Source organism: Narcine bancroftii, unplaced genomic scaffold, assembly GCF_036971445.1.
Source record: "Narcine bancroftii isolate sNarBan1 unplaced genomic scaffold, sNarBan1.hap1 Scaffold_232, whole genome shotgun sequence".
Lineage (NCBI taxonomy): Eukaryota > Metazoa > Chordata > Chondrichthyes > Torpediniformes > Narcinidae > Narcine > Narcine bancroftii.
In genome coordinates, this window is record NW_027211967.1 from 31,645 (window position 1) to 50,929 (window position 19,285).

The following is a 19,285-nucleotide window of genomic DNA, read 5'->3' on the forward strand; positions in this document are numbered from 1 at the left end:
CATTTCCTTTTTACAGCGAAAACATCTGTCAGATACTGTTGGGTCCCATTTATTTAACTTTTGAGGTGTAATATATAGCCTGTGTATCCAGTTATGTTGTATCATACGTAACCTCGTATTTATTGTATTTCTCATAGTTCCTGAGCATAACTTTTCCCATCTTTCCTTCTTTATCTTTATGTTTAGATCTTGTTCCCATTTTTGTTTAGTTTTACCATTCGTTTCCTCATTCTCCTTTTCTTGTAGTTTAATATACATATTTGTGATAAATTTTTTGATTATCATTGTGTCTGTAATCACATATTCAAAATTTCTTCCCTCTAGTAACCTCAGACTGCTTCCCAATTTGTCATTCAAGTAGGATTTCAGTTGGTAGTATGCCAACACTGTATCGTGAGTTATATTGTATTTATCCTTCATTTGTTCAAAGGATAATAATTTTATTCCTGAAAAGCAATTTTCTATTCTTTTGATCCCTTTTTTCTCCCATTCTCAAAAGGAAAGGTTATCTATTGTAAAAGGGATTAGCTGATTTTGCGTCATTATTAGTTTTGATAGTTGGTAATTTGTTTTATTCCTTTCTACATAAATCTTCTTCCAAATATTGAGCAGATGATCTAATACTGGAGAATTCCTACGTTGTACCAATTTTTCATCCCATTTATATAATATATGTTTGGGTATCTTCTCCCCTATTTTATCTAGTTCTAATCTAGTCCAATCTGGCTTTTTCCCTTGTTTGATAAAAATCTGATAGGTATCTTAATTGTGCGGCTCTATAATAAATTTAAAGTTTGGCAGTTGTAAGCCTCCTTGTTTATACCATTCTGTTAATTTATCTAGTGCTATCCTCGGTTTCCCCCCTTTCCATAAAAATTTCCTTATTATTTTCTTTAACTCCTTGAAGAATTTCTCCGTCAAGTGTATTGGCAATGCCTGAAATAGGTATTGTATCCTTGGGAAAATGTTCATTTTAATACAATTTATCCTTCCTATTAGTGTTAGTGGAAAGTCTTTCCAATGCTCTAAGTCGTCTTGTAATTTTTTAATTAGTGGATAATAATTGAGTTTATATAGATGTCCGAGGTTTTTATTTATTTGTATACCTAGGTATCGTATTGCTTGCATTTGCCATCTGAATGGTGATTCTTTCGTAAATTTTGAGAAATCCGCATTATTCATTGGCATTGCTTCACTTTTATTTGCGTTAATCTTGTATCCTGAAACTTCTCCATATTCCTTCAATTTCTTATGTAATTCTTTTATTGATATTTCTGGTTCTGTTAAGTATACTATAACGTCATCTGCAAATAAACTGATTTTATATTCCTTGTCTTTTATTTTTATCCCTTTTATTTTATTTTCTGTTCTTATCAGTTCTGCTAGTGGTTCTATGGCTAACGCGAACAATAAGGGTGATAGTGGGCATCCCTGCCTTGTTGATCTGCTTAATTTAAATTGTTTTAATATATATATCCATTTACTGTCACTTTCGCCAATGGCCCCTTATATAATGCTTTAATCCAATTAATATATTTCTCTGGTAAACTGAATTTTTGTAGTACTTTGAATAAATAATTCCATTCTACTCTGTCAAAGGCCTTCTCTGCGTCTAAAGCAACCGCTACTGTTGGAGCTTTATTTCCTTCTACTGCATGAATTAAGTTAATAAATTTACAAATATTGTCTGTTGTTCGTCTTTTTTTAATAAATCCAGTTTGGTCTAGATTTACTATTTTTGGTACATAGTCAGCTAATCTGTTTGCTAATAGTTTAGCTATTATTTTATAATCTGTGTTATGTAAAGATATTGGTCTATATGACGCTGGTGCGAGTGGATCTTTCCCTGTCTTTGGTATTACTGTAATTATTGCTGTTTTGCATGAATCTGGTAAGCTTTGTGTTTTATCAATCTGGTTGATTACTTCCAGGAGGGGAGGAATTAATAAATCTCTAAATGTTTTATAGAATTCTATTGGGAATCCATCCTCTCCTGGTGTTTTATTATTCGGTAGTTTTGTTTATTATCTCTTGTATTTCTACTATTTCAAATGGTTCTGTTAATTTATTTTGTTCCTCTATTTGTAATTTTGGTAGTTCAATTTTAGTTAAAAATTCATCTATTTTGTCTTCTTTCCCTTCGTTTTCAGTTTGGTATAATTGTTCGTAGAATTTTCTGAAGTTTTCATTAATCTCCGTTGGATTATATGTGATTTGTTTGTCTTTTTTCCTTGATGCCAATACCATTCTTTTAGTTTGTTCTGTCTTAAGCTGCCATGCTAGAATTTTGTGCATTTTTTCTCCTAGTTCATATTTCTGTTTTGTCTTCATTATTTTCTTCTCCACCTTATATGTTTGTAATGTTTCATATTTTATTTTTTTATCTGCCAATTCTCTTCTTTTAGTTGTGTCTTCCTTCATTGCTAATTCTTTTTCTATATTTGCTATTTCCCTTTCCAACTACTCTGTTTCCTGATTGTAGTCCTTCTTCATCTTGGTTACATAACTTATTATTTGCCCTCTGATGAACGCTTTCATTGCGTCCCATAGTATAAACTTATCTTTCACTGATTCCGTATTTATTTCAAAGTACATTTTAATTTGTCATTCAATGAATTCTCTAAAATCCTGCCTTTTAAGTAGCATGAAGTTTAATCTCCATCTATACATTCTTGGATGGATGTCCTCTAACTCTATTGTCAATATCAGGGGTGAGTGGTCCGATAATATTCTAGCTTTATATTCTGTTTTTCTAACTCTGTCTTGCATGTGAGATGATAACAGGAATAGGTCTATTCTTGAGTATGTTTTATGTCTACCCGAATAATATGAATATTCCTTTTCCTTTGGGTGTTGTTTCCTCCATATATCCAAAAGTTGCATTTCTTGCGTCGATTTAATTATAAATTTGGTTACTTTGTTCTTTCTGTTAATTTTTTTCCCAGTTTTATCCATGTTTGAATCCAAATTAAGGTTGAAATCCCCTCCTATTAGTATGTTCCCTTGCGTGTCTGCTATCTTCAAAAAAATATCTTGCATACATTTTTGATCTTCTTCGTTAGGTGAATATACATTGAGTAAATTCCAAAACTCTGAATTTATCTGACATTTTATCATTACATATCTCCCTGCTGGATCGATTATTTCCTCTTCTATTTTAATTGGTACATTTTTACTGATTAATATAGCTACTCCTCTAGCTTTTGAATTATATGACGCTGCTGTTACATGTCCTATCCAATCTCTCTTTAATTTCTTCTGCTCCATTTCAGTTCAATGTGTTTCTTGCAGTTTCTTCCTTTTGATTTGGTTATGTATTCCGTTAATATTTAAAGTCATATAGTTCAACGTAGCCATTTCATACTTTGTTTATCTTCCCTTTCCGTTTCGTCATCATCACCTTTCCTTCTTATCCATTTCTGCTTTCTTGTTTTGAACACTTTATAAGACAACATTTCTAAAACATCAAACATTTCCCTTATTCTCCTATCTAAAATTTCTTTAACCCCACTATCCCCTCCCCTTCCTGAGTTGCTCTTTATCCCTTGTCGGGCAACCACATCTAACTTCTCCATTTGGATTTGCGAATTCACTCGCAAGTGTCAACTGATTTCGCAGTGACCGTAACTCCTCCCCACCCAGCCCCCAGAGAAAAGATTTTAATTTTCATATACAACAAAGGTCACTCTCTTAATTCCCTCCTTACTTCCTCTCTTCCCTTTCTTTCCCTTATTCATTCTTATCTATACTCTATATATTTTCTTTTAAATACGGATACACTCATGTACACACAAATATACATACACACACACACACACATATATATATATCTTTGGCTTGGCTTCGCGGACGAAGATTTATGGAGGGGGTAAAAGTCCACGCCAGCTGCAGGCTCGTTTGTGGCTGACAAGTCCGATGCGGGACAGGCAGACACGGTTGCAGCGGCTGCAGGGGAAAATTGGTTGGTTGGGGTTGGGTGTTGGGTTTTTCCTCCTTTGCCTTTTGTCAGTGAGGTGGGCTCTGCGGTCTTCTTCAAAGGAGGTTGCTGCCCGCCAAACTGTGAGGCGCCAAGATGCACGGTTTGAGGCGATATCAGCCCACTGGCAGTGGTCAATGTGGCAGGCACCAAGAGATTTCTTTAGGCAGTCCTTGTACCTTTTCTTTGGTGCACCTCTGTCACGGTGGCCAGTGGAGAGCTCGCCATATAACACGTTCTTGGGAAGGCGATGGTCCTCCATTCTGGAGACGTGACCCATCCAGCGCAGCTGGATCTTCAGCAGCGTGGACTCGATGCTGTCGACCTCTGCCATCTCGAGTACTTCGATGTTAGGGATGAAAGCGCTCCAATGGATGTTGAGGATGGAGCGGAGACAACGCTGGTGGAAGCGTTCTAGGAGCCGTAGGTGATGCCGGTAGAGGACCCATGATTCGGAGCCGAACAGGAGTGTGGGTATGACAACGGCTCTGTATATGCTTATCTTTGTGAGGTTTTTCAGTTGGTTGTTTTTCCAGACTCTTTTGTGTAGTCTTCCAAAGGCGCTATTTGCCTTGGCGAGTCTGTTGTCTATCTCATTGTCGATCCTTGCATCTGATGAAATGGTGCAGCCGAGATAGGTAAACTGGTTGACCGTTTTGAGTTTTGTGTGCCCGATGGAGATGTGGGGGTGCTGGTAGTCATGGTGGGGAGCTGGCTGATGGAGGACCTCAGTTTTCTTCAGGCTGACTTTCAGGCCAAACATTTTGGCAGTTTCCGCAAAGCAGGACGTCAAGCGCTGAAGAGCTGGCTCTGAATGGGCAACTAAAGCGGCATCATCTGCAAAGAGTAGTTCACGGACAAGTTTCTCTTGTGTCTTGGTGTGAGCTTGCAGGCGCCTCAGATTGAAGAGACTGCCATCCGTGTGGTACCGGATGTAAACAGCGTCTTCATTGTTGGGGTCTTTCATGGCTTGGTTCAGCATCATGCTGAAGAAGATTGAAAAGAGGGTTGGTGCGAGAACACAGCCTTGCTTCACGCCATTGTTAATGGAGAAGGGTTCAGAGAGCTCATTGCTGTATCTGACCCGACCTTGTTGGTTTTCGTGCAGTTGGATAATCATGTTGAGGAACTTTGGGGGACATCCGATGCACTCTAGTATTTGCCAAAGCCCTTTCCTGCTCACGGTGTCGAAGGCTTTGGTGAGGTCAACAAAGGTGATGTAGAGTCCTTTGTTTTGTTCTCTGCACTTTTCTTGGAGCTGTCTGAGGGCAAAGACCATGTCAGTGGTTCCTCTGTTTGCGCGAAAGCCGCACTGTGATTCTGGGAGAATATTCTCGGCGACACTAGGTATTATTCTATTTAGTAGAATCCTAGCGAAGATTTTGCCTGCAATGGAGAGCAACGTGATTCCCCTGTAGTTTGAGCAGTCTGATTTCTCGCCTTTGTTTTTGTACAGGGTGATGATGGTGGCATCACGAAGATCCTGAGGCAGTTTTCCTTGGTCCCAACAAAGCTTGAAAAACTCATGCAGTTTGGCATGCAGAGTTTATATATATACACATACATATAGTTCGTGGTCATTTTTCCTCTCGTTACATGTCTTCATCTCTCTGTCCATTTTGTAGTTGTTCTGCAAATTTTCGTGCTTCCTCCGGATCCGAGAATAGCCTGTTTTGCTGCCCTGGAATAACTATTTTAAGTACCGCTGGGTACTTTAGCATAAATTTATATCCTTTTTTCCATAGGATCGTTTTTGCTGTATTAAACTCCTTTCTCTTCTTCAGGAGTTCAAAACTTATGTCTGGATAGAAAAAAATTTTTTGACCTTTGTATTCCAGTGGCTTTTTGTCTTCTCTTATTTTCTTCATTGCTTTCTCCAATATATTTTCTCTTGTTATATATCTTAGGAATTTTACTAAAATGGATCTTGGTTTTTGTTGTGGCTGTGGTTTAGGTGCTAATGTTCTGTGTGCCCTTTCTATTTCCATTTCTTCCTGTAATTCTGGTCTTCCTAGGACCCTGGGTATCCAATCTTTTATAAATTCTCTCATATTCTTGCCTTCTTCATCTTCCTTAAGGCCCACTATCTTTATATTATTTCTTCTATTATAATTTTCCATTATATCTATCTTCTGAGCTAACAGCTCTTGTGTCTCTTTAACTTTTTTATTAGATTCTTCTAATTTCTCTTTTATGTCCTCTACTTCCATTTCTACAGCTGTTTCTCGTTCTTCCACCTTGTCCACTCTTTTTCCTATATCTGACATGACCATCTCTAATCTATTCATTTTTTCTTCTGTACTTTTAATTCTTCTTTTTATTTCACTAAATTCTTGTGATTGCCATTCTTTTACTGATTCCATATATTTAAAAAAAATATATATATCCATTGTCTTGCCATTCCCTTCTTCTTCCATTTCTCTATGTTCTTCCTCTTCTTCTTCCTCTGGGTTGGTCATCTGTTGTTTCCTTGATTTCTTTTTACTCTCTTCTTTCTTGTTCTCGTTGTTTTCTATGTTCTCATCTTGTTGTTGTGCTGTGGCTGTCATTCTCGCTGTGGAGATTGACTCCTCAGCTGGTCCCCCCTCCCGTCAGTGTTTTTTTTTCGTGCATGCACGGTTGCGCACTTTTGCTTGGCTCTGTGAGCCATTTTTGTAGTCCTGAGCTCGGGACTTCGACTGACCTGAGGGAGCGGGCTTCTCTCTCCGCGGCGTGCCTCCTCGAACAGGTAAGGCCTTCACCTTCTTCTTCCAATGTCTTTTCTTCTTCTCTTCTTCCCGTTGCTTTCGACTTTTCTTTCTTCGCTGCCATTTTCTTCCCACCTTTACTTTCACTTTATTTTAATTTTTGTGTTTGTGCCTTTGTGTTTTCTGTGTTTCTTTTAAACTTTTCCGGAGAGGGCTGGAGATCCCCGACCGGCCACTACTCCATCACGTGACTCCTTTCTTTACTTTGTGAAGGGTTCTGAGGAGGTTTAGTCTGTCACCGAAGTCTCTCGTAAACCTCTACAGGTGGACTGTGGAGAACATTCTGGCTGGTTCCATCACTGCCTGGTATGGAGACGCCAACTCTCAGGACAAGAATAAACTCCAGAGGGTTGTTCACTTGGCCTGTGACATCACGGGCACCAGACTTCACTCCATCGAGGACATCGACATGAGGTGGGGTCTTCAAAAAGCGGCCTCTATCCTCACAGACCCCCCACCACTCCCCAGGCCAGGCCCACTTCACTCTGCTACCATCGGGGAAAAGGTCCAGGAGCCTGAAGACGAGCATCAGCGGCACAAGGACGGTTTCTTCCCCACTGCCACCAGATTCCAAAATGATCAATGAACCAAAGGCACTGCCTGGCTTTTTATGCACTGTTATTTTTGCTTTTTTGATGATAAAGTCGTAATAAGAATATTTGCACTATGATCCAAAAAACTGAATTTTGTTACTTCTTCATGATAATAAATCCTGATTCTGAAACAATTGACATAATGGCCCCAAAATGTTCCCCTACACATACTTCTGTCATCTGTCCTGTCTTGTTAAAACCTCTATATATTGATTTAGAAAACTTTCCTGAACACATCCAGCCCTCTTACAGTATGGCAGTCCCAGTTAATATGTGGAAAGTTAAAATCTGCTTCTTACATCGGTCTGTTATCTCCCTACAGATTTGCCCCTCCAATTCTCTCTGACTATTAGACGGTGTGATAGTACAGATTCTATCACCAATGTGTATATATACAGATGGTAGTGTAGGCTGTGATTGGCTGAGAGTGTAGCCACACCTACTGGCAGGTCTTAAAGGATTGCTCCTAGCCAGACCAAGTCATTCTGGACTGGTCGACCTACTTGTGATATGCTCCAGTCTTTTAGTTAATAAAAGCCTTGGTTTGGATCAACAAGTCTTTGGTTCTTTTGACACGCATTACAACCCCATGAGTGTGATCACACCTCAGTAGATGAGCCCTCTGGGCTGCCCTGCCTGAGCACAGCTGTGATATTTTCCCTAACGAGCAATGCCACTCCTCTCCCTTCCTTCCTCATGTCAAAACAACAGAACCCCGGAACATTGAGCATTGAACATTGAGTCCTGCCCCTCCTGCAACCAAGTCTCACTAATAGCAATAAAGTTGGAATCCCACGTGTCCAAATAATTACTTTGAACTTAGTGGGTTTAATATTAACACAAAATAATTATCGTTAACATTGTGAGGATTTTTAATTTAATATTAACAAAGTGAGGATTTCAAAAGTTAACATGAAAACTCAAAATGATTACTTTTAAATTAGTGAGGATTTTAAAATTTAACATTAACACAATATAATCTGTGTTAACTTTGAGGGGATTGTTAAATTTAACATGAACACAGAATAATTACTAACTTATGGGGGATTTTTACGTAATATTGACAAGATAATTACAGTTAACAGTGGGATTTTAAAATTAAAATTTAGAACTCAAATTAATTACTTCTGACAGTATTTGTATTTTAACTTAACACAAAATAATTACTTTTAAGTTAATGAGGACTTTAAAATGTAACATTAAAACAAAATAATTAGTTACATGGTCCCCACACCAATCAAAATGTCCCACCCACCTGCCCCTATCCCTCTAAACCCATCCTATCCATGGACCCATTCCACCCACACTGGTCCCACCTTCCCCTATCCCTCTAAACCCGTCCTATCCATGGGGCCATTCCACCCAGACTAGTTCCACCTACCCCTATTCCTCTAAATGCACCCTATCCATGGATCTGTCCCAACCACACTGTCCCACCTGCCCCTATTCCTCTAAACCCATTCTATCCTTGGATCCATTCCACCCATACTGGTCCCACCTGCCTCTATCCCTCTAAACCCATCCTATCCATGGATCCGTCCCACCCACACTGGTCCCACCTGCCTCTATCCCTCTAAACCCATCCAATTCATGGATCTGTCCAACCCAGACTGGTCCCACCTGCCCCTATCCCTCTAAACCCATCCTATCTATGGATCCGTTCAAACCTTGCAATAGTCCCTGCCCCAACCCTCCCCTCCGACAGCCAGTTGCACACACCCACCCCAACCCTCCCCTCCGACAGCCAGTTGCATACACCCACCATTCTCTGTATAAAACTGTTACCCCTCAGGTTCTTGTTAAATCTCTCACCCCCTCCCCCCCCACTGCACCCACTCCATCCCCCAACTTTAAAGCTGTGTCTTCTGGTTACTGATATCCCAATTCTGATCAAGACTCTGCATCTCCTGATCTGTCCCTCCCTGGTTTTGTTCACCTCTGTTAGATCGCGCCTCGCTCTCCTGCACTCCAAAATTTACTTCTCGGCATCAGATTTTAAGAACCTTTGCATCTCAGAATTATTTTTCTAAATAATTTTTTACCTCTCAGAATTATTTTTATATCATATTTTTGTTTCTCGGGTTATATTTTAATAACATTTTGCACCTCAAAATTATTTTTTAACAATTTGTTTGCTTCTCAGAATTATTTTTAAATAACTTTTGCTTCTCATAATAGTTATTTGTTTCTTAGAGTTAATTTTCAGAAATAGTTTTGCCTCTCGTGAGCACTCTCTCAGCAGACATTAATCGCAACACTGATCAATACATCCACTCATTAATAAAATGCACCATGCAAGTAATGTATTTTCAAATGGTCGGCAACTTGACACTGACCTCTGCTCGATAACACCCCAGTTCAAATCGTAGGGGAAATAAAACGTTAATATTCCAAGCCGTGAAGTTGAACTCTCTGACACAGCACTGAAGGACGACCCATTTCACGGACAGTGAGAGAATTAGCTTTGTGGTGTCTACAAATTGTTTCAAGAACCGTCCAGCAGATCAAATCCGATGGCAGGATTATTGCACGGAATATTGTCGGATTTTGATGCTTTTTGGGGAATATTTACACTGCCTTTTCCAGATACCAACCAAGTCATAAATAGCTGCTGTCTTTCTGCTTCTCGGATTTTTTTTTGCTGCTCAGAATTGGTGTTTAAATAATGTTTTGCATATCAGAATTATTTTAATAATTGTTTGCTTCACAGAATAATGTTGTAAATAATTTTCTTGTTATCAGAATTATATTTTAATACATTGTTTTACTTCTCAAAATTACTTTTTAAAGTCTTATGCTTCACAGAACTATTTCTTTACATAATTATTTTTTAAACAATTGTTTCCTTCTCAGAAGTATTTTAAAAATAATTTTGCTTTTCAGAATATCTGTTTAAATAATTTGTTGCTTCTCGGGATTACTTTTTAATAATTTTTGCACCTCAGAATTATATTGTAGATTTTTTTTTGCTTCTAAGAATGATTTTGTAAAACTTTTGCTTCTCAGGATTATTTTTAAAATCTTATTTGCTTCTCAGGATTATTGCTTAAATCATTGTTCAGAATTATTTTTAATAACCTTTACTTCTCCAAATTACTTTTTGATAATTATTCTTTTTACGATTTCTTTTGCTTCAGAATTATTTGAATAATGTTTTTACTTCTCAGAACTATTTTTAATTGTTTTTTTTGCTTCTCTGAATTATATTTTAGCATTTTTTTTATTTATTTGAATTATTTGTAAGAACTTTTATATAATTCTTTTGTTTCTGAGAATGATTTCTTTAAATAACATTGGCTTCTCAGAATTATTTTTAAATATATTTTTTGCTTTTCAGAAATATTTTCAATCACCTTTACTTTTGAGGATTATTTTTTAATAATTTTTGGATCTCAGAATTAATTTTTAATAATTTTGCTTCTCATGATAATTGTTTGCTTCTTAGAGTTAATTTTCAGAAATAGTTTTGCCTCTCATGAGCAGGTTCCAAAGAGGATTGTTGCACTCTCTCGGCAGACATTAATCACAATGCTGATCAATACATCCACTCATTAATAAAATGCACCGTGCAAGTAAGTGTATTTTCAAATGGTCGTCAACTCGACACCAACCTCTGCTCAATTACACCCCAGTTCAAACTGTAGGGGAATAAAACGTTAATATTCCAAGCCCTGAAGTTGAACTCTCCGACGCACTGCTAAAGGACGATCCATTTCACGGACGGTGAGAGAATCAGCCTTGTGGTGTCAACAAATTATTTCAAGAACCGTCCAGCAGATCAAATCTGATGGCAGGATTATTGCACGGAATATTGTCGGATTTTGATGCTTTTTGGGGAATATTTAAACTGCCTTTTCCAGACACCGAATCACGGCTGTTTATGTTAGTGTTAATTGAATTTGTTTTAATATTTCCTGATTCTCAGAATTATGTTTTAAATAATTTTTTTAATTTCAGATTAATATTTTAATAACTTTTGCATCTCACAATTATATTTTAAATAAACGTTGGCTTCTCAGAATGACTGTTTAAATAATTTTTTTGCATCTTAGAATTATTTTTAAATTTCTTTTCCTTCTCTGAATTATATTTTAGTAATTTTTTTTACTTCTTGGAATTATTTGTAAATAACTTTTGCATCTCAGAGTTCATTTTCAGAAATAGTTTTGCCTCTCGTGAGCAGGTTCCAAAGAGGATTGTTGCACTCTCTCGGCAGACATTAATTGCAACGCTGATCAATACATCCACTCATTAATAAAATGCACCGTGCAAGTCAGTTCAAACAGTCAGGAATTCATTTCACGCTGTTTTGGGTGTACCTTTCGAAACGCGAAACCGCTTTTGAAAAGCTTCAGACGTTGCAGAGATATGAAAATTGAGTTTAAGTTTTGAAAGAGCAATATCGGATGTTGGAGCTCACGCAGAGAGGAGAAGCGGGACAGAGCTGAATTCTTCCTCACTTTTCGCCCGCAGCCGGGAGAGGGTCAGGGGCTGAGAGGGAGGTTGGGGTGGGGGTAGAGAGGGAAAGGAACAAAAGAGGACTCGTGATTTGTTTGGGGTCTGGTGGAAGCTTCTCCGCGCTTACCCAGATGGGGTCTCCAGCGGATAAAGGCGCATTTGAAGGTGCCGACTTACGGGATATGGTGAGTCCAGCGAGACTGGGGCTCCGTGGCCCACGGGAGGGAGGTCAGCAGCACTTGCAGCGAGGAGCGGAATGGATTCAGGTGCAGACCCTTCCTCCTCCTCCTTCTCTCCATGTGGGGGAAGGCAGGATTAGGTCAGGTGGAACAGCAGCCAAGAGGGAGGGGTGTGTGGAGGGGGAGGGCACATTCCAACCTCACCACCGCCCCTCCCTCAAAGACTGGTGGAGAGGAGCTCCGAAAGGGAGGGGGAAGGGAAAGAGGAAAGTGGAGGGGGGTGTGGGGGGGGGGGGGGAGGGGGAAGGAGGGAGGGAAAAAAGGGAGGGAGGAAGAGGAAGGAAGGAATGAATGGAGGAGGAGAGGGAAGGGGAGGGGACAAAATGAGGGAGGGGAGGAGGAAGGAGAAAGGGGAGGGGCAGGAGTATGTGGAGCGTGAAGGGAAGGGGAGGAGAGGAAGGGGAGGGGAAGAGGGTGGGGAATAGGAAGGAGGATTGAGGAGGATGGAAGAGAGGGGGAAGGGGAGGGTAGAAGAGAGACTGGAGAGGGGAGGAAGCTTCTCTCAATCCCAACCGCAGAGAGAGGAGGAACTTGGGGAGTGTTGTGGAGCAGAAGGATTGGGGGTGGGAGTGGGGTAGTGTTGTAGAGCCGAGTGTTGAGGGATAAGGAGTAGAGGGATATAGTACCTTGAAAATAGCATCTCTGAGAGACATGGTTGCTGATATACAGAGGCACTGGAGAAACTCAGCAGGTCATGCAGCATCCATAGGAAGTATAATCCATCAATGTTTCAGACCTGAGCCCATCATTGGGAATCTATAAAAATAGGTAAAAGCCTGATTAAAAAAGTGGGAGAAGGAGGAAAATTTGCCAATGACACCACAGTTGTCAACGGAATCACCGAGGGCAATGAGGAAGCGTACAGGAGGGGGTGTAGTGTAGATACTTGACTGGACAGAGAAGTAATACTTTTTTTAGCTTAGAACACAGATAGGGATCATGAACAGGCTTCAGAGGGGTTCAGGGTTTAGGCAGGAAACCAGGGTTATATGCGGGCTCTCGGAGAAGGAGTCGGGTGGTGGGACCAGTCGTCAGTACAGGACATTTCTTGTGAATCCAATTCACTACCAATTCATTGAATGCTGCAATGCCAGCAATCTTGTGCTCAGTGTCAGCAAAACCAAGGTGCTGATTGTGGACTTCAGGAGGAAACCAGGACTAAACAAGCCAGTCTTCATCGAGGGCTCACCAGTGGAAAGGATGAAGAACTTCAAATTCCTGGGAGTCAACATCTCTGAAGGTCTGTCCATGTCGATACAATCATGAAGAAGGCTTGCCAGTGGCTATACTTCGTGTGGTGTTTGTGGAGATTTAGTATGTCACTAAAGACTCTCGAAAATTTCTACAGGTGGACTGTGGAGAGTATTCTTGTTGGATTCATCACTGTCTAGTACAGAGGGGCCAATGCTCAGGACAAGAAAAAAACTGAGGCCTACAGTAGAACAGAGGAATCTGAAATAAGGGGAGATTTGATTGAAGTATTTAAAATTATGAGGGGGCTAAACAGAGTAAATGTAGGTCAGCTTCTTCCACTGAGGGTAGGTGAGATAGAAGCCAGAGGATATGGGTTAAGAATGAAAGGGGAAAAGTTTAGGGGGAACAGAAGGGGAACTTCTTCATACAGAGAGTGTTGAGAGTGTGGAATTTGGACAGGGTATATGATGAGAGAGGTATGGAGGGTTATGGACTGGGTGCAGGTGGAGTGGCCATTTCCAAAAAGGACATGCATTTCAAAAAAAATATTTTAAAATTTAAACCGTATTGCACAAACCACAAATTCAAACACATCATATGTATATGGTATCCTATAACCATGTCCTCCTTTTGGAATGGCATCCCAACTGGGACTAGGCAAAAAAATGGTTCGGCACAGACTAGAAGGGCCTTTCCACAAATATTTATTTGCTTTTAAAGGTTATAGTCTGCATGTAACAAATTTAATGTATTTTTACATTACAATTAGGGATTGTTTGTGCAGGTTGGTATGAAGGGCCTGTTTGCACGCTGGTGAATAGGACCTTGTGCAGGGAACATTTCCTAAAATAAAGCTCCATTTGGGAGGGGAGGAAGTCGCTTTTTCTCTGACATTGCCAAGGTTGGAGCCACTCCCGCGCAGCGGAGCCTGCTGATTGACAGACGGTCCCGGGGACTGGAAGCAACGATTGACAGCAGGCGGTTGCCACGGCGACGCAGAACAAAGGCGAGGGAGAAAAAGAAAGGGAAGCGAGCTGGCGCATGCGTGCTACGCTGCCAGAGGGACGTGAGTTCTGGCAGCCAGCCGAGCCCGGCAAGCCAGCCGGCGGGTCTCCGCGCATGCGTCCTGCTGTGGGGGTTGTCAATGAGCGACGCAGTCGCAGAGCTTGCGCCAGCTTCGACCATTTTCGGTTGCCACAGGGTGTGGAAAGGTGGAGGAGAGAAGGCGAAGCGGCCGGCCGGCACCGGAGTGCGCGGTAAGCGGTGCTCGAGTAGCAAGGAGTGCTCCTTCTTGCCTTGCTTCCCTCCCTCTACCCCCGCCCCCGGGGCTGCCGGAGGTCGTCTCCTATGATTCGAGCATTGGGCAGTTTCTGGTGCGCGAGGGATTGTGGTACGTACCACCGCCATTTCCCCTTCCGGTCCCTCCGCTGATAGCCGTCGGTCCGTCTGATCTCTGACCTGGTGAATGTTCGGACACTGTGGCAGACGTCGAGCCTCGCAAGGTAAAGCCAGGAAACTCTGGCGTAAGGAGAAAGAAACAGGGGGTGTGGGTAGAAATGGGGGAACTAGGGAAAGCGAGAGAGAGGACTGATGAGGAAGAGGGAACCATCTCCCCACCTCTGCATCCCAGACTCCTCAGCAGTGGGGAAGCAGTATGACTATAAGACATAGTCAGCCCATTGAGTCTGCCCCACCATTCAATCATGAGCTGATCCACTGCCCTGCCTTCTCCCCACAACCCTGGCAAATCAAAAACCTATCAATCACTGCCTTAAGTACATGCAAAGACCCGGCCTCCACAACCGCCTGTGGCAACAAATTCCACAGATACACCGTCCTCTGGCTGAAGAAATTTCTTCAGGTAGAACAGAGATGCACTTCAATCCTGGTTTTGTCCTTTAGTCCCAGACTCTCCCACCATGGAAAACAAATCAATTCTGTCCATGCCTTTCAACATTTGAAATGTTTCAGTGAGATCCACCTCATTCTAAATTCTAGAGCTGTCAAACATTCCTCATATTCCTCATAACCCTTTCATTCTCAGAATCTGCCTGGCGAATCTCCTCTGATCCCTTTCCAATATTAGCATATCCTTTCGGAAATGAGGAGCTCAAAACTGCTCCCAACACTCCATGTGAGGGCTTAGCAAGGCCTTATAAAGTCCCCACATCACATCCCTGCCCTTGTAATCTATTCCTCCTGAAACGAATGCAAGCATCACATTGTTAGAGGTCTTCTGAAAATCCAGATTCGTAACTTTCATGGCCTCTCCTTTATCCAGCCTGCTTGTCACTTCTTCAAAAAATTCCATGAAGTTTCTCAGGCAGGATTTTCCCTTAAGATAAGCTTTGCCACATCTTGTCATGACCCTAACTGCATCCTTAGGAAATCCTTCCTCCGGCTTCTAACCTGACCTCCGGCGTTCCTACCAAAGACTTGAATGCCATCCAGGTTCACTCTTGCTCCTGTTAGTCCTTAGTACACTGTTTACGTTGCACTACCCCAGCTTTGCTCTTGCGCTTTTCCAGGCGATGGAGACCCGGCAGACAGAGGCAGTGGGACCTGCTGGTATGGAGCAGAGCGCCAACTACCAGTGCTCCCTGTGTGGCAAGCTCTTCAGGTGGGCCTGCGTCCTGGAGTCTCACCAGCGCTACCACCGGGGCGAACGACCCTTTGAGTGCGGCATCTGTGGCAAGGCCTTTGTTACCTCCAGCAACCTGACGGACCACCGGAGGGTGCATAGTGGGACCAAGCCCTACGGCTGCCGGATGTGTGGCAAGAGCTTCGTCTCCTCCAGCAACCTAGTGGCCCACCGCCGCACCCACACAGGCGAGCGGCCCTACAAGTGCACCGTGTGTGGCAAGGGCTTTGCTGCCTCACCCAACTTGGCTGTGCATCAGCGCACTCACACGGGCGAGCGGCCCTTCCGCTGCCGGCTGTGCGGCCGGGGCTTTGCTGAGGCCAGCAAGCTCGCTCGGCACCAGCTGACCCACACCGGCGAGAGGCCGCACCATTGCCCTGAGTGTGGCAGGGGCTTCCTGGAGCTGGGAAAGCTGGCCGAGCACCGGCGGCTGCACACTGGCGAGCGACCCTACCGCTGTGGCGCCTGTGGCAAGGGTTTCATCACCTCGGGCAACCTGGCAGCCCACCAGCGCACCCACACTGGCGAGCGGCCGTACCGGTGTGGTGCCTGTGGCAAGGGCTTTGTCACCTCTAGCAACTTGGCAGCCCACCAGCGCACCCACACCGGTGAGCGGCCCTACCGCTGTGGTGCATGCGGCAGGGCCTTCATGGAATCGGGCAAGCTGTCCCGGCACCAGCGGGTTCACACGGGTGAGAAGCCCTTCCAGTGCGGGCAGTGTGGCAAGTGCTTCACCCGTGCCCTGTCACTACGCGCCCATCAACGGTTGCACGGGACGGCTGCTCCCTGAGCAGGCATGTTGGACAGGCGTAGGAGTGGGTACCTGGCCCTCGATCAGGTCTGGGGCATGATGTATGTGGACAAACGCTCTGCTGTGAGCAGGGGGTACCAAGGCTCTCGATCTGCTCTGGGGTTGGGGGGTACCAGGGCTCTCACTGCACTCTGGGGCAGGGGGTACCAGGGTCTTGATCCGCTCTGGAGCAGGGGAACTGGGGTTCTCGATCCGCTTTGGGGTAGGGGGTACAGGGACACGAACTGCTCTTGGGCAGGGGGTACCAGGACCCTTGATCTGCTCTGGGGCAGGGTGCAGCTGAGACACTGACCCAGCCATCACCATTTCACTTCCAGAGAGCAGACGGAACTGGGAAAAAGGAATGCCACACAATGTCTGGAATAACGGAGAGTATGGAAAAGTGTGTTAATATTTGCAGCGAGACAGCAGGAGTGGGGTGGAATATTCAGAGCGAGACCCCAGATGAGATGGGGGAGTATTCATAGCAAGACCCCGGAAGTGGGGGGAAATATTCACGGGGAGATGCTGGAAATTATGGGAATATTCATGGGGAGAGCAGGGGAGTGGCACAATATTCACAGGGAGTTCCCGCCAGTGGTTATTTACAGGGAATCTCTCTCAGGGAAGTCTCTTGAAACATTTCTTCTTCCTGACATAGATTAGACCTCCCTTTCCACTCCCTTCTCTAACAGAATGCTGAGGTCTCATTACAGAAATTGCACCCACATTTGCCACTATATATTGTCAAACTGATCCATTTATAAACTGTGCGCTGCTCTGTTGGGCATCTAAATCTGTCCCGATTTGAACATTATTTCTTTGCTGTGTCTTTTCATGCTGTTATTTGCTATATCTGTGTACAACACTGGGGTTCAGTCCTGGTGGGGACAGGTCTATCACTGAACAACACTGGGGTACGGACCTGGTGGAGACAGGTTTGTCACTGAACAACACTGGGGTTAATTCCTGGTGGGAACGGTTCTGACACTGAACAACTCTGGGGTTCAGTCCTATTAGGGACGAGTCTGTCACTGAACAACACTGGGGTTCAGTCCTGGTGGAGTCAGGTCTTTTACTGAACAACACTGGGGATCAGTTCTGGTGGGGACAGGTCTGTCACTGAACAACACTGGGGATCAGTCCTGGTGGGGACAGGTCTGTCACTGAACAAAACTGGGGTACAGACCTGGTGGGGATAGGTCTGTCACTGTACAACACTGCGGTTCAGTCCTTGTGGGGACGGGTCTGTCAATGAACAACACTGGGGTACAGTCCTGGTGGAGATGGGTCTGTCACAGTACAGCACTGGGGTTCAGACCTGGTGGTGACAGGTCTATCACTAAACAACATTGGGGTTCAGTCCTGGTGGGGACAGGTCTGTCACTGTACAACACTGGGGTTCAGTCCTTGTGGAGTCAGGTCTTTTACTGAACAACACTGGGGATCAGTTCTGGTGGGGACAGGTCTGTTCACTGAACAACACTGGGGAACAGACCTGGTGGGGATAGGTCTGTCACTGTACAACACTGCGGTTCAGTCCTTGTGGGGACGGGTCTGTCAATGAACAACACTGGGGTACAGTCCTGGTGGAGATGGGTCTGTCACAGTACAGCACTGGGGTTCAGACCTGGTGGTGACAGGTCTGTCACTAAACAACACTGGGGTTCAGTCCTGGTGGGGACAGGTCTGTCACTGTACAACACTGGGGTTCCGTCCTGGTGAGGATGAGTCTGTCATTGTACAACACAGGGGTTCAGTCCTGGTGGAGACCGGTCTGTCACTAAACAACACGGGTTCAGTCCTGGTGGGGACAGGTCTGTCACTGTACAACACAGGGGTTCAGTCCTGGTGGAGACTGGTCTGTCACTGAACAACACTGGGGTACAGTCCTGATGGGGACGGGTCTGTTAACGTACAACACTGGGGTTGAGTCCTGGTGGGGACGTGTCTCTCACTGAACAACACTGGGGTACAGTCCTGATGGGGACGGGTCTGTTAACGTACAACACTGGGGTTCAGTCCTGGTGGAGACTGGTCTGTCACTGAACAACACTGGGGTACAGTCCGGGTTACGATGGGTCTGTCACTGTACAACACTGGGGTTGAGTCCTGGTGGGGATGGGTCTGTCACTGAACAATACTCCGGTTCATTCCTGGTAGGGACAGGTCAGTCACTGAACAACGCTGGAGATCCGTCCTAGTGGGGTCTGATCAGTCACTGTACAACGCTGGGGTTCAGTCCTGGTGGGGACAGGTCTGTCACTGAACAGCACTGGGGTACTGTCCGGGTGACGATGGGTCTGTCACTGTACAACACTGGGGTTCAGTCTGCTGGGGACAGGTCTGACACTGAACAACACTGGGATTCAGTCCTGGTATAGACGTGTCTGTCACTGAACAATACTGTGGTTCAGTTCTGGTGGGGACGTGTCTTACTGAACATCACTGGAGTTCTGTCTTGGTGCCGAGAGGTCTATGACTGTACGATACTGGTGTTCAGTCCTCATGGGGACGGATCTGTCACTGAACAACATTGGGGTTCAGTCCTTTTGGGGACGTGTCTGTCACTGAACAACACCTGGTGGGGAAGGATCTGTCACTGTATAACACTGGGGTTCAGTCCTGGTGGGGACAGGTTTGTGAC

At 43.8% G+C, this 19,285-nt stretch overlaps 2 protein-coding genes across 4 annotated transcripts in view; one reads left to right on the plus strand and one right to left on the minus strand.

Moving 5' to 3' along the window:
* Positions 1-12,763, minus strand: part of LOC138750699 (uncharacterized) — a 34,933-nt gene extending 22,170 nt beyond the window's left edge. The window contains exon 1 of the mRNA XM_069912762.1: positions 12,640-12,763. The gene's annotated coding sequence lies outside the window, so the exon portion shown is untranslated. The remainder of the gene's footprint in view (positions 1-12,639) is intronic.
* A 1,510-nt stretch (positions 12,764-14,273) lies between these two features.
* Positions 14,274-17,434, plus strand: LOC138750702 (zinc finger protein 79-like). 3 transcript variants are annotated; one of them, XM_069912769.1, is made up of 2 exons: positions 14,274-14,597; positions 15,736-17,434. In XM_069912769.1, exon 2 carries the CDS (start codon positions 15,739-15,741, stop codon positions 16,636-16,638), a length of 900 nt encoding a protein of 299 aa, XP_069768870.1. In that variant the 5' UTR covers positions 14,274-14,597; positions 15,736-15,738; the 3' UTR covers positions 16,639-17,434. The 3 variants fall into 3 exon arrangements, with proteins under 3 accessions (XP_069768870.1, XP_069768869.1, XP_069768871.1); XM_069912768.1 differs by having other exon boundaries at positions 14,274-14,463; XM_069912770.1 differs by lacking the exon at positions 14,274-14,597 and adding an exon at positions 14,608-14,709.
* The last annotated feature ends 1,851 nt before the right edge of the window (positions 17,435-19,285 follow it).

Bases quoted from the DNA above. Each gene is read 5' to 3' on its own strand.
- LOC138750702 (XM_069912769.1), top strand. From the start codon at position 15,739: ATGGAGACCCGGCAGACAGAGGCAGTGGGACCTGCTGGTATGGAGCAG.